This window comes from Poromitra crassiceps (genome assembly GCF_964638095.1).
Source record: "Poromitra crassiceps genome assembly, chromosome: 6".
Classification (NCBI taxonomy): domain Eukaryota; kingdom Metazoa; phylum Chordata; class Actinopteri; order Beryciformes; family Melamphaidae; genus Poromitra; species Poromitra crassiceps.
Genome location: NC_139627.1, coordinates 41,931,933 through 41,946,306, shown reverse-complemented (window position 1 = coordinate 41,946,306; position 14,374 = coordinate 41,931,933). Strand labels below are relative to the sequence as shown.

The window sequence follows — 14,374 nt, the reverse complement described above, 5'->3', positions numbered from 1 at the left end:
TACTGAACCAAACGTTGTCAAAGTTGGCACATGTCTTAATTATAGTTAGTTTCCCGCTGAATGTGTCACTACTTTATTAATATCTTACCTGAATAAGCTCGAATGATGATGTTTATATTATCAGTCCGAGTTGGAAGCACTGTCTCAAGCCCAGGCAGGTGGGAGCGGGCAGGAGAGAGTCGTACTGTAACCTCATGGACGAGCCTCAAGCTCCGGGGGCGCGCGGCCGCGCGCAGCAGCAGCTGGGCTCTCTGTGCTCTGAGAGCAGAGAGCAGTCTGATATTTCCGCAAACAAATAGCGTCGCAGTTTAGCGCACATGTAAAATATAACGCTATACTACGACGTGACAACGTGACAAAGCTGGTCTAAACACATCGGCTGCTGTAATATCGTCACTGTGTACAAGCAACGGGGGGGGGGGGGTTGACTCGCTGTGTGTGTGTTTTGCTGTCTGGAGCACTTTCTCCAGTGCTCTCTGTGCACAGTCTGACATTTCATTGGAAGCACTTTCTCTCGGCCAGTCAAACGGGAGAGTCTGCTCTGCTCGCTCATGCACCCGCGGGGCGCGCGCACACTGCACACAGCAGCAGTGAGAGGCGGGGGCTTTCAGTCAGCAGAGCAGAGCAACTGGCTCTGTCTGTGTGTGTGTGCTCCGAGGAGGAGAAGAGCTCTGTCCTGCTCTGCGCCCTATGAGGAAAAATCATAGGTGCTGTAAATTTCATCAAGAATCACGAAAACCCCCAAAACGCAAATTAAAAACGGATTTCATTGCGCGGTTTATCTCTAGTTAGACGAGGGAATTACGTGGAGAAATCTCGCATTGTGTTACCCCAGAGCGAGAGGTTTGTCCTATTGTGGGTGTGCTGCTTTTAACGAGCCCATGTCACTTTGCTCCCGTAACGTAGTTTGAGTAGTTTCCATAGAGTTACATGCAGAAAAATAATTAAATTTCTAGTTCGCCACTGAATTACCAAATTGATATAACTTTCAACCATTTTGAGCAAAGCTCTTTCCAAACAGGCCACCAGCGTTGGCTAGTTGCTGATATTTATACAGATATGGCCCCTCTCAAATAAATTATTTTTGAGGCAGTAGGCAAACTGTAATGGCGTCGATTTCCGAAAAAAAATCTGGACTTCAACACAGCCAAAGAGTCCAGTATAGACAAGAGCATATGTCATTTCTTGGTTTTTTCCATAGGTATTTTCAAATCACTGTTCTAATACATATCTAGGGGGTTAGTCCCCCTTTAAGTTCCTTCAGTATTCATCATTCACAAGGTTTGTACCATTAATAGTAGAGGTCTCCTCCTCTCCAAAACAAACAGACATTTGACAACTGTTTTCCCAAGGCAGTTTTGTGCCTTGACATCAGCGAGCCAAGCTGTTTGCTCAGGATCTCATCAGCAGACATCTGATGGACTAAAATCCTTCATCCAGTTGAAAAATATAGCCTAGTTAAAAACAACCAATATCGAAAAAGTGAGGGTGACGTGACTTAAAAAAGAAAATAATCAAATTGTCCGGAGATCCGGATAACAGCCGGTGCTCTATGATGATGTCATCGACATGCGACTCACCAAATGTCCTTGAATAAAATTAATACAGATTTCTCTGGGTTTGACCATTTTTGGAAACATTTGGGATAATAGGGTAAGTTGACAACTAAAAATATAACATAGGTCTACTTGTTTTCTTTGATATTTTAATGTTATAGTAATATAATGCTAATGCTAAATGTTAACATATTCTAGCTTTAAAGCAACAACCTCAACAGATGACAATGAAAGATTCTCCTCTGTGCTTGTGACAGCAGATGCTTGTGTAACGGAAGCTGTCATGGCTGATTGCACAGGAACTGTTTTATTTCTGCCAACCAAGGCTTCGCTGGCCAGTGAGGTGAAATCAGTATCACCTGGAGGGCACTCGGTAGAGTGCATATACCTCTGGCAACCTTTCTACAAAGTTTTGTGGTGTTACGTGAATCCATTTGGAAGTTAGGCGCCTTTTTGTGATTAGGCATGGAAAGTGAATCAGTTAAAGTTGGCTCATGACCTACTTCTCTACAAAGTTTCATGCAAAAGCATTAATAACTTTTTGAGATATCCTGTCGACAAACTCCGTAAGGTCCGCCAAAACATCGCCAGTGATGTGATCCGTTGTTCTGTCGATTTATGCTGCCTTGCTGAAAATTGCTTGTGCTTTGGGGACGGCATTAGCTCGGGAGGTAGAGCAGGTCGGCCAATGACTCAAGGGTTGGCGGTTCGAATCCCGCTCCCTCCCAGCTGTTGTCGTTGTGTCCTTGGGCAAGACACTTAACCCTCATTGCCTCGTATGAATGGGTATGAATGTCTATGAATGTTGGTGGTGGTCGGAGGGGCCGTAGGCGCGAAATGGCTGCCACGCTTCCGTCAGTCTTCCCCAGGGCAGCTGTGGCTACATCACCCGTAGCTTACCACCACTGGTACGAATGGTGTGAATGAATAATGATTCCTGTGAAGCGCTTTGGGTGTCTAGAAAAGCACTATATAAATCCAATCATTATTATTATTATTATTACCCTAGTCTCTCCCCAGACTCAAACATTACGTTCCACATACATAAATGAGTCTGTGCCACTTCACAGAATGACTGACAGGTCGTTGCACCAATGAGAGAGTGGTTCATTTGCAAAAGTCAACAGAGTCAGGTTGGGTGGGTGCGCCTGATCGCTAAAGTCATTACTGATTGGTGGGTTCAGGATTCTATCAATCACTGGCCAGCATTCAAACACCATTTGTGTGCTTTGTGTGCCAGAGCCAGAGAGAGATCTGCAACGTGCAGTACCGTCATGTATCAGTGTAAGAACTCTCATGGGTCTGGTGTTGAGAGTAGCCCTACCCTATCGAAAAATGTTAACGTTATCTGTAAAGGGGAGACTCGTGGGTACCCATAGATTTCACATATTTCGAGGTGATAGGTCAAGGGACCCCTTTGAAAAATCCCCTCCCCCATGCCAAAATTTAGACTAAATTTGGATCGTTATTTAGCCCTCTTGCCGACACGCTACCATAGAGACACTGCATGAAATAGGCCACGCCCATCACGGGGGAAAAGCTCCGTTCATTTCCACACACCATGCGTCATTTTCCTTGAATTAAACATAGCTAAAAGCTGTTGTGTGGTGGGCTGCGCAGACAACAAATCACCAGTTAAAGTTTTTTTGTACTCCCGAGGAAAACAAGGAAGCCATTGAGAATTGGCGAGAAGAAAAATGTGGATGTTGCTGTCAATGAAGTAAGTTGGAGTGTTCATCTTCCGTATATACGATCTTTTTGTGCAAAACCCGACCATGCACGCGACATAGGAGAACGCCAGGATTGGACAGGAGTTTTTTTTTTTTTCAAGTTTCAAGTTTCAAGTTTCAATACTTTATTGCCATTCAACATCGTTGATAGGAATTTGGTTTAGTGAGCTCAATCACAGAACACAACAAAACATGAACACATACAATTCCCCTCACATACGATGCACACATTCCGACAAAAGAAGAGATAAAAGTGACAAAATGCATAAAGTACAAAATACAATTTTACCAAAGTAAAACAACACTCCCACAGGGAGGTTACAGAACCACGACCAGCTGTGGTAAGTTAAGATAATATACGTTAAAATTAAGTGCTGTCACACAGAATATCTGTCTGTGTCAGTCCCCAGTTTTGGGCGTGGTTTCTGAATGATGACGCGTTCCGCAGTGTCTCTATGACATGGTTGGTATCAATGGATGCCTCTTAGATCATCTAGTTTCATATGATACCAGAAACACCACGCTGCATTTAAAACTAAGCCCTCTACAGCCATTTGATTTGTATCACTATAAAACTGTGAGACTAACGGGAGAAATTGCCAATGTGCACATTGGGCAAATATAAGCCAATCACCTAGAAACATAGCCAAGTGAATACCTTAGTCCTGTGGATAGCTTCATGCTTTTCACAAACACTCAGGCCAAATGGCCTCTCCTCAGCTGGAGAGCCAGACTGGGTTACTTCATCAAAGCCTATAGAGCAGTTACAGGGCAGGAGTGCCCTATTCACCTTATGTAGAAGAGACAGTCTGGCTTGAGAGGCTAACAGGAAGTGTAAACACAATCGGAAGTTCTGATTGTGTTTACACTTCCTGTGACTCATAAACCTAGTCTGACTCATTATGTGAGGTTTGACCAGGTGAGTCAGACTAGTTTGGCGTTTTGAACAGGAAGTCGTGACACAATGGGTCAAGTGGGCGGTGCTACATAAGGTGAATAGCGGCCCAACAGTTGCGAGCAGTGTGCAGATGCCCACTGCCTGTGGTGGGAAAGCGCTTACATACTGTAGTGATTCACCTCTGACAGAGCAACAGCTCTCCGGGGGTGTTATACTGTAGTTTGAGAGTGCCAAGTTTGTTTTGTAATAAATATTTTATCTTTTAACTTGTGCAACTGCACCCATGGCTCTCTGCCTGCATGCGCAAATGGAAAAGTTTTGAGAGATCATGTCAGGGTGTATGTGCAAGTGCTTTGATACATTAGTTAGTCTGATTTATTTAGCCTTTCCCAAATTCTCTTGGCAAATGTGAGGCTTTGAACAATCCGCTACATAAACGGGTTGGTGGGGCTGTGTTTCATTGAACTGGGTCTTGCACACCACTGAGAATCCCGTGGGGCACTTGAATTCGCCCCTGTGGGTGCTTTTCTGAACAGGAGGTGAGGATCGTACGTATGAGGGCTCGCGCTGACCATCCTGGCAGTGGTGCTAGGTCACTTCTTCCTAGGTAATGGGGGTGGGGGGAATTATTGACCCTTCTGGGTCCCTGTTGGCATAAGGACTTTCTTGGGCCAGACTGGGACCTGGACTAGGCTTGATTGTTCGCCTGTTTTGGGGGTGCTTTGGAATGTGGCACCCCCTGTGTCTGCGCTGTCACCAGCAGTGGGGCCAGCTGAGCGGCTGGTTGCACATTCTGGGAGAAAGAGCTACAACCCTTCATCCTATTTATTTTTGGCCTCGCACCTGATCAACACTGAAGCAGACTACTGGCACGGCCAGTGTTTCCTCCTAATCCTTGTTGGTCAGGTTGAGCCATTCTTGAATAGTGCACCTCTAGAGGCAGAGGCAGAGATTGGCCACGATGATCTCCTCCCATAGGGTGGTGTCGGGCTTGAACAAGTCCCCTTGGGAGGCAGGGAGCAGTGAGGTGAGGTTCAATGCTCTCCCAGATTGTAAATCTGCCAACCAACATTTTGCCTTTATTAGATAGGACAGTTAGGCAGACAGGAAAGGTGGGGAGAGAGATAGAGGGGATGACACGTGGTAAAGGACCCAGGTCGGCCGCGCAAAAGACTTAAGCTCCACCAGGTGAGCCTGTCCCACTGTTCCTTTCCTGCCACATCAAATGGCATCAAAACAGGACGTAAAGCCCGCCTACTGCTTGATTTGATTGGCTGCCTGGCTCAACTGTGACGTTGACAAGCGGTGCGACTCTGTGCCTTGTGTTGAAAAGTTGAAAATATTTAACCCTCCTATTGTCTTCCTCTTGAAGTCCTTATATGGAGAATTTGAAATTGGATGACTATTGCGACCACATGAGTCACTTGGCGGTAGTATTTTACAACAGCCGCCGCGAAAAAGTTATAATATTGAACTGGACAGCAGTTGCCACTCGCCTTGCCTATAATACAATACTTCCCTGCTACAAACAAATAGAATGAGGAAGTCCTCTTCCTGTTTTGGTTGAGACTCGTCTGTGCCGTAAATCAGTCCTGCACATTTCACTCCAAATTGTACCCTGGGACCAGAGATGGGGACTTGGACTTGAGTCGCACTTCAAGTCCCTGGAAACCAAAATCCACAAAAACCTTCTAACTATTAAATTTAGGGTCTTTAATTGTGTGCCTCAGAAAGTAGTTGACATTACTTTCAACCCTAACCCCAAAAATCGACACTTTTCTACAAGGTCTGGATTTCCATTTCTTCATTGAAGAGAGCGGTGCGCGCTGTGCTAAAATGCATGATCTTATCACGTCATAAGATTTAATCGAATCACACACACGCATGCACGCACGTGCGCACACACACAGACACACACACAGTAGCGCTGTGCACTCGCAGCGGCAGAGATCTCTTCCTCTCTGTCAGTAGGCTATGCGCCGAGCAACGCGCGAACACACACACACACTCCATCTCTCTTTCCTTCTCTCTCTCTCTCCTAATCTCTCTCTCTCTCCGTTTCTCTCGGAGACCTGCTGCAGACGTGTGTGGGCATTTTGCCCACACAGTCCGCGGGAGAAAATACACTCTAAAATCTAATTGATTCTCATGACTTTCGCCATGACTGTCAAACCTAAATGTATATACTTTGCGACGTTCATCATCGTTTCAAATTTGGCTGGTGGCTTATTAACATAGGTTCCTGTGATGTGATGAACTCAAAATGCTAAATAATAAAAAAATATTTCTGGTTTCCAGGGACTTTAAGTCACACACACAGTGACTTGAGACTCGTCCTCAAAGACTTGAGACTTGACTTGGACTTGAAGGTCTGGGACTTGTGAACAATCTTTATTTTTCTTCATTTTTTTTGGTGCATCAACATTAAGGAAATGTCTACTAATGTCATCTCTAATCATTGCTGCTACTGTATTCTAATAGATAAGGAGTGAGAATAATACAGTACATGCTTTGAATTCCTTAGTTTTAGATGCAGTGTTCTAACTCTAAGCAGACCGGATGGCATGCATTCGATGATGGAACGCTCATCCATAGGGACTTGAGACTTGGACTTGCCCCTCAAAGACTTGACTTGGACTTGCCCCTCAAAGACTTGAGACTTGGACTTGCAAAAAATGACTTGTGAGTATCTCTGCCTGGGACGCAGAGTAAACAGACAGGAAGCAACCCACTGAATAAACTAATTTTCACTGCGATGATCTCACTTTTTACCATTATTACCATGCCATCAAAAAGTAATTTGAGAATCATATATTGAGGTTCATATTCTACACGTAGGAACTTTTAACATAAAATAAACCTATACTTCAGTCAAGGAAGCAGACAAAACTGCATGTTACAAATATAAGAAGATGAAAGTTTCTCTTCGTGAGAGGAACCCAAAGGCTTTTCCACTCACCAACGTTTCTATCTGACCTTGACTCATGTGGCTTAGTCTAAAACAAATGCCATGCTAAATGCAGTATCACGCCCACAACAGTAAGCGTGCTAGCATAAATCACTGCGGCTGGGAAATATGGACTAAACAAATAAAATAAAGCTTCAGGCTACTTCCAGCTTTCTATTTACTTAGTCCAAACAAATGCTAAGATTTGCTCAGCTAATAATGCTTCTAAGAAATATGCAGGCAGATCTATCCCATAGTGAGACATCATCAATGTGAAAGCTAGAAAGGGAACATACTGACACTACTGTGTGGGGACCTACCGGAACCTGGCCTGCAAACCCATCTGGCTCTCTGCCCACAGTGAAATGCACATCTAGGGTATTTGCATGTGGTAGAATACCACAGCTGTTCATATTTGCAAGCAGACCAGATTGACATCTTGGAAATAAAAGTTACTTTCTTTCTCAGCTCACCAGCAGCAAACACAGCTGTTTGATAGAGAAATGGTGCCTTGGTGATTGCCTCCGGTGTGGGGGAAGCATTTCATGTTTTCGTCTTTCATGTTCAAAATACACAATACAATACAATTACAATGATCACTGTGTACTGCACACAACAGTGTTTTATTTGAAAAGGGACATACATTCATCTTGAAAGCCAATCCAGCAACTCCTTTTCAATTCATGAACTGTTGGCTTTTCCATGTTTCTCTAGCATTAGCATACATATTCGGTTTTTACACAATAAATCAGCTAGACCAAATCATTTCCAATTCATCTGAAGGCAATCCTGGAGTGATGTTTCACATTTGCAAGTATATTTTGAATTATGACAGGTTATCATTTTCAAGAGTCAAATTCCCATGCTTGAATGCGGCCCTTCATTCAGGGCATTGTTAAATTTGCTGTCAAATAACAGGACTGTCCATTTCTAGACTGTTTACTTTGATGTGGTCAGGATCTGTGGACTCTACATAATGACATGGCTTGGGCTAGAGTGGGTAAATACAAAAACTTTGAGGATGGAACTGTGGACAGGCCTACTTACTTCCATTAAGCCGTATCCAAAACAAGAATGTTTCAGTGGCTTGAAATGTTTATACGGCAGCAGGATCGAGCTCGGGTCAGAAATGTTTGGACGGCAGCAGACAAAATCATTTTTTTTGTATCTTTCGTTCATTCATTGTCTCTACCCGCTTATTCCTATTCACTCTCACTGGAGCCTATAGCATGTACTGGCAGGGACGATGCCAGGCCATCACAGAACTAACACAGATAGAAAATCACATCCACATTTTACTATGGGACAGTCTCCCCTTCACTTGATTTGCATGTCTTTTGACTGTGGGAGGAAACTGGGAAAACCATATGAACACGGGGAGAACATACACAATCCATACAGAAAGGGCCAGGGATCACACCTGGAACCTCCTTGCTGTGAGGCAACACGGTTCATCACTGAGCAGTGCGGTGCCCACGTTTTGCATCTTATTGTGATAACATCTTCAAAATATTTATTCAGCAAAAGTTGATGTAATATGTTTTTTATGCAAAGGGAACAAAATGGAATGGACATATAAAATATATAAAAAACAAACAACAACACTGGACTGCAGCAAAATTTGGAACAATGTCAAATTAAACACTCCTATTATCTAAAATGCACCTCTGAGCCTGACAATCTGCCATGCATTTATCCCCTCTTTGGACTTTCAAATCTCCATTTCTCTCACAGCTTTGAGCTATGCTGTGACAGAATGTCAGGCAATTATACAGTCATGGCTCATTGAGCTGGAGGTGGGCCCGCTCCTCCAGGCTTCTCATAAGCAACAGAGGAGATGAGCGCAGACACTCCCCGCCATCCCTCGCACATTCTTTGACTCACAAACTCCTACACACAAGTTCTAATCAAAGGACATGTTAAACCTTTGTCAACCTTCACAAGGATGAGCAGTGTCACTGTCACACTGTCACCCTGTCACGGCTAATTATCACGTACCAGAATGTAAACCAGGATGGTGTGTGTGGTGGGATGACAAAGTTGTGCTGGAGAGCGCTCCCACAGACGTCGAGTGAATAAACAGATAGATGCTGTGACACTGATAACAGGCTGAGAGTTGCACTAGACTGCCGCTAGATGAGACTGACACCCTCAGCCTGCTTAGTGGTCGGCAGCTGGAGGTAGGCTGCGGCACCGAGGAGGGTTCACAGATATGTGCTGTCTGGGACAGATGACCCCCCAACTACCACTATTCAGTGCTAGCTCCACAGCCCACCACTATACCACGGTGGTAGTTCAATATTTTCATAACATGACTCATCACATTGATGCCTGTGTTCCTGTGAATACTATTTTTTGCCATTCTTGGTAGAGAATAATAAATGTCGGCAACTTGGCATATACTCTGGGACTCTGGCTAGTTCATTCCACTTCACAAAAACGTGCACAGCATAATTCAGTTTTAGACTTCAGAAAATGTATCAATTTAAGGCTACAGTTGCAATATGTAACGGTCAAAATCTTTTGTCCAAAGCATTCTGACAAGAACATTAATGATACTTTTTTATTTTATTGGAATATATTGGAATATATAACTTAACAGCTGTTAAGGATTTATGATATGAAATATATAAAATGTCAATAACTGGATAAGAAATTATGAAATAGGATTAACTACTAGCTAGGATTTGGATGAACTAGGATTAACTACATATAATACATACAACTGCAGTACAGTATACTATTATAACGAAAGACGAACATCACTTTTGATAGCTCACTTAACAATCAAGTACTTTAATATAGTACATAGTCTACACAGCGTATGTACAATCCCATCTATCATTCCTTAGTGTGAGTGAGATTAGTGAGGGTGAGGACAATTGTGTTGACTTGCAAAGATAAAAGTCATGTTGGAAATATTAAACTGTCAGACTATCACTAGTAGCCAATACAGCCTAATATGCAAGGGTGTTCTGTTATCATAGACAGCTGGGTGATAATACCACATTCAAAATGTCATTTTCAGGCAGTGATTCAAAAGCTGAAATCCAAAAAACACACATTTCTATGGAAAGTCTCAACTTGACAAATATCTCTATGAAGATGGTCAACATCATTAAAAAAAAACAGAATAGTGCAAACTGATGTAAAATGAAAGCACACAGATCAATCAATTAATCTTTTATGGCTAAGAGTAGATAAATGTTGCAGAAAGACAAACAAACCAGCTATATTTTGCTCTGCTCTGCACTAGCCCAACTTCTTTTCACTCGATTATAGAACAACAGGGTAATGTCATGATTTGCATTGCCGCTCTCTGTGGCCACTATGATCAGCAAAGAATGAAATGGATTTCTAGAGTACAAAGATGTTGATAATGGAATCTCGGGCTCAGATGTACTTGCTAAGATATCATATGTCAAAAATAAGCTGTTGTCACTCAGCTCAATCTTGAGGGATTCTCCAAGCAGGCTAATTGCCCAGTTATTCATGAGCAGTCTGGAGCCCTCATTTCACTGTACCATTAGTAGCAGATGCTGGCTGCAACACCCCCTCCCCAACTTCTCACAGCTCTCCTCTCAGCCAGCTCTGATGGAGCAGGTCACTTGCTGATTGGTTGGCTTCCTCAAGGAGTTGACTCTATTAGCTAAAGCAATAGGGGTCTTGGTCTCTGATGTGTCTAGAATAGATATAGTGGGTGAGAAAAAGTACGTGTTGGATCTCCAGAGAGGAGTCTTCACAAGCTGAGGACACTGCGGCAAGTTGCCTCCACACTCCCTGTGGTGTTTGCAACTTGACTGTCAAATGTTTAATAGCCGATACCTTGATGCAACATTATAAAATGGCTCTCTGAAATCAAACAATCTGAATGTTCACAGCAGTGGTATATTTAGCGTATACCACAGCTAGAGCCGAATCTTCCCGCAACACTCCGCCTCTGAGAAACGCAGCCTGATGGCCTCGCAAACTGTAGCCGATATTGTTTCCCAGGATGGCGAAGGCGTGACCCGCCGCCTATGCCTTTGCCATAAAATAACCGCGCTCCTAAGCCAACCCGTGTCACCATAATAGCCAAGTGCCTTGCGGTAGTGTTTACTGTCGTCTCCTGCTAGTAACGTCATCAGTATGGTACAGCTGAGCTAGCTAGCTAACATGCGCTAGCTGCCTACCGAAATGGAAACATTCAAGGTTAACTTCGACCTTTGGGGTGGCTTATCTATGGACGACTGGATTGAACAGTGCCTACTGGACACGTTATCTCCAGAAAAAAAGCCACCTAAAGCCACCTAGCCTCGGACCTAACGTTAGCACAAGCATTAGCCGCTAGCTAACATTAGCTGTCTGTCACCAAGCCTGTCAAGCTGACAGCGCCGGTTCAGGGAGCCAGGAGGGACTATTTTAACAGCCATTTAAATTGGAGTTGTTTATTCCTTTCATATTGAGATTCAGGAAGACTTGCGAGCTACCAACAGTGTTTTGCGAGTTTTCCTGAATCTCATGAAATAACTATTTTAACTCAGCACCTGGAAAAGAAATGTGCGTGTGTATACTTTGACTTCTCTATTCCTTTCATATTGCCATAGCCTACATGGTAACCATTTTATAAAAGCAATAGTTCACTTCAGGCCTTGATGCTTATTATACCACACCTAAGGGTGTTTTCGCTTCGGTGTGGTATAATAAGCATATACCATAGCCTGTTGTGAACTATTGCTTAAATACACCATAGTGGTCGTGATCAAGGTCTTATAAGGGTTCCCATTTTACAACCCTTTGTAATTCAAAGAGGAGGTTGTTTTTACTGTTTGCTGAGGTTGGAGTTGGAGTGGGCGGTACATATGGCTCATTATGTTCAAATTTGAAATGTCATAAAATGTATCAATCTTATAGAAGCTCTCAGTTGTCTGTCAAACCTGAGATTTCAAAAATGGCACCCCCTCCCCAGCCTGAGACGATACTCGCACATGCACGGTCATTCGGCATTTGCCAGCCCAGGGACTGTGACTCGCTATTGGGCTCCAGAGAACCCCCCGTGGCATTCCAGCCTGACTAAGCTGTTGCCGAGTGCTGACATCCGGGCTGCAGTTAAGGAAGCGGGTTGGGGACAGACCTCGAACTCCAGGGAGAGACACATCGCGATTTTTAAAAATGCGCGTTTCAAAAGTCTGATCGCGGCAGTTCTTTGTATGTACATTAAACACATATATGCTCATGTTTTTGTATCTGTTGGTGAGCTATTTTCGATGTTTTTACGACATTTATGGGTCTCGGAGGGAAGATCAAACTCAACACGGAAATCTCTGTCTCGAGCGGAGCCTGGCTGCTGCAAACACACAGTCCTCCATATACGGGTGTGGGCGTGTCATGCAGCATGCTCGACTCTCACTGGCTATTGGCAAGCATCCTGCAGCATGTTGCTTCATACACCCCCACAGTCTAACACCAGAGAATATCATTGAGAGCTATACCATCTATGTTTGAGATCATAGATGATTGCTGCTCCTCATTTGATATACTTGGCGGCATTCAATTCAGTTCAGATTTGACTGGGTGGTTAATAAAAAAACATCTGTGGTGTGACAAACTCAAAACACATCATTTATGTTTGGTTTCCAGGGACTTTAAAATAACGGACAACCCTATGCGTCTCAAACCACACAACTTTAAGACTTCATTATTCATTATGGTTTTCAGTGATGCATAAAACAGTATCAAAAGCGAAACCAGACATTAGGCTCAGCAATAAACAACTGAAATGAGTATAAAATTATGAAGCTTACGCTATCTTGCATTGCACTCCAGACAATCCTCTGGTTTGCAGCATAAAAGCAGGGAAACAGAAAGACTTAATTAAGCATTCAGAGTAGATGAAAAAAGACGCTGATGGACACACACAGCTAGAAAGGCAACTGCTGTATATCAGACATCAGCAAATATGGAGGAGGAATTATGGTGTGCAAAAACATGATTACGGTAGTATTGAATTAATTTATTCATTAACTAAGTACCGGTAACCTATGTTTTGAATAACGCAGGCGAACACATTTGTTACTTTTGATAGGAAATTGGTGCAAATAAATAAATAAATACATAAATAAATGACAGTACCGGTACTTTGTGATTTTTGTGTTGTGAGAAAACAGCCCTACATCACCAATTTGAAAAGAAAAGAGTCCATTTGAAAAGGGCTAGAGGGGCGAGAGGAAGGGCGGTGTGGCTGTAAAGATAATCCATGATGAGAACTGTCTCTCAGCTGAATTGGACTGTCAGCTCCATGGTAACCTTTAGCCTGACGCAGCATTTTAGGTTTCAAGGTTGTTTGAGATGGAAATCCATGTAACGAGATCCAACCCAACAAACATACAGCTAATCTGATAGAAAATACAGGTTTGCTTTACAACAAACAATGGATCTGGTCAGTCTCGCAAAATCTATTCATCTCTTTTTTCCCCCTCCTATTTGCCACGCACACAGAGACGAGAAGGGCACGGCACGCAGCGCACTGCCCTCTTGGGGTAAAGCTGACGATTCGTTAACAAACACAGATCGATAGAGGGGCCTGAATGGAGGACAAGTACAAAGAATTAATTTCCGGCTCCGGGGGCCCGCGACGGCAAATCACCAGCTTTAATCAACAGTGTCAAGTCAGAAAGACAAATGATGTTTACGCTGAAGCAGTGTCTGGCCTGAAAACAGCGGCATTGGCTCCGTCTCCTTACCAGTCTGTCGAGGCTGGTGCCAGCAGCGGTGGTAGGCCGCTCCTCCGGGCTGTACGGTCTGAAGCGGGCGTTGAACACATCCGAAACACCGCGGGTAGACCTGCTCATTCCTGAGGGCTTTGGCTGGCCGCAACCTTGAAAGACCTGCAATTACAAAGAGATGGGCAGCCGACCGTCAGACTGTTACAGCGGCTGGAATGACTTGGGATGTGGAAAATAGGGAAAACATGATGTTTTGTTAAGGGGTTGTGGATCCTTCATCCCACATTAGCGGCATGACAGTGCTCTCAGTCACATTGGGGTAACCACGCTGATAGGTTATTTAACTAGGCTCCGACCAATGTTATTTAAGATGATAGAGTTAAGTTTTTACGGGCTTTTGGGAAATCACCACATATACTTAAGCGATAAACACAACTGCATCTGTTCCATGTGAAAGCCAACAGACCATTTAGCCCTGGAACGAGATTTGGCATCCAAGATTATGTAGGCAGAAAAAATGTCCTCACAACCACCTACAT

General features: G+C 43.6%; 1 protein-coding gene across 1 annotated transcript in view; it reads right to left on the bottom strand.

Annotated features, from left to right (window-relative positions):
* Positions 1-14,374, bottom strand: part of gpc6b (glypican 6b) — a gene marked incomplete at both ends in the record, with an annotated part of 143,235 nt that overhangs the window by 17,480 nt on the left and 111,381 nt on the right. Inside the window, 2 exons of the mRNA XM_083639494.1 lie at positions 12,915-12,944; positions 13,854-13,997. Of these exons, the coding sequence (XP_083495620.1) occupies positions 12,915-12,944; positions 13,854-13,997 (174 nt within the window). The remainder of the gene's footprint in view (positions 1-12,914; positions 12,945-13,853; positions 13,998-14,374) is intronic.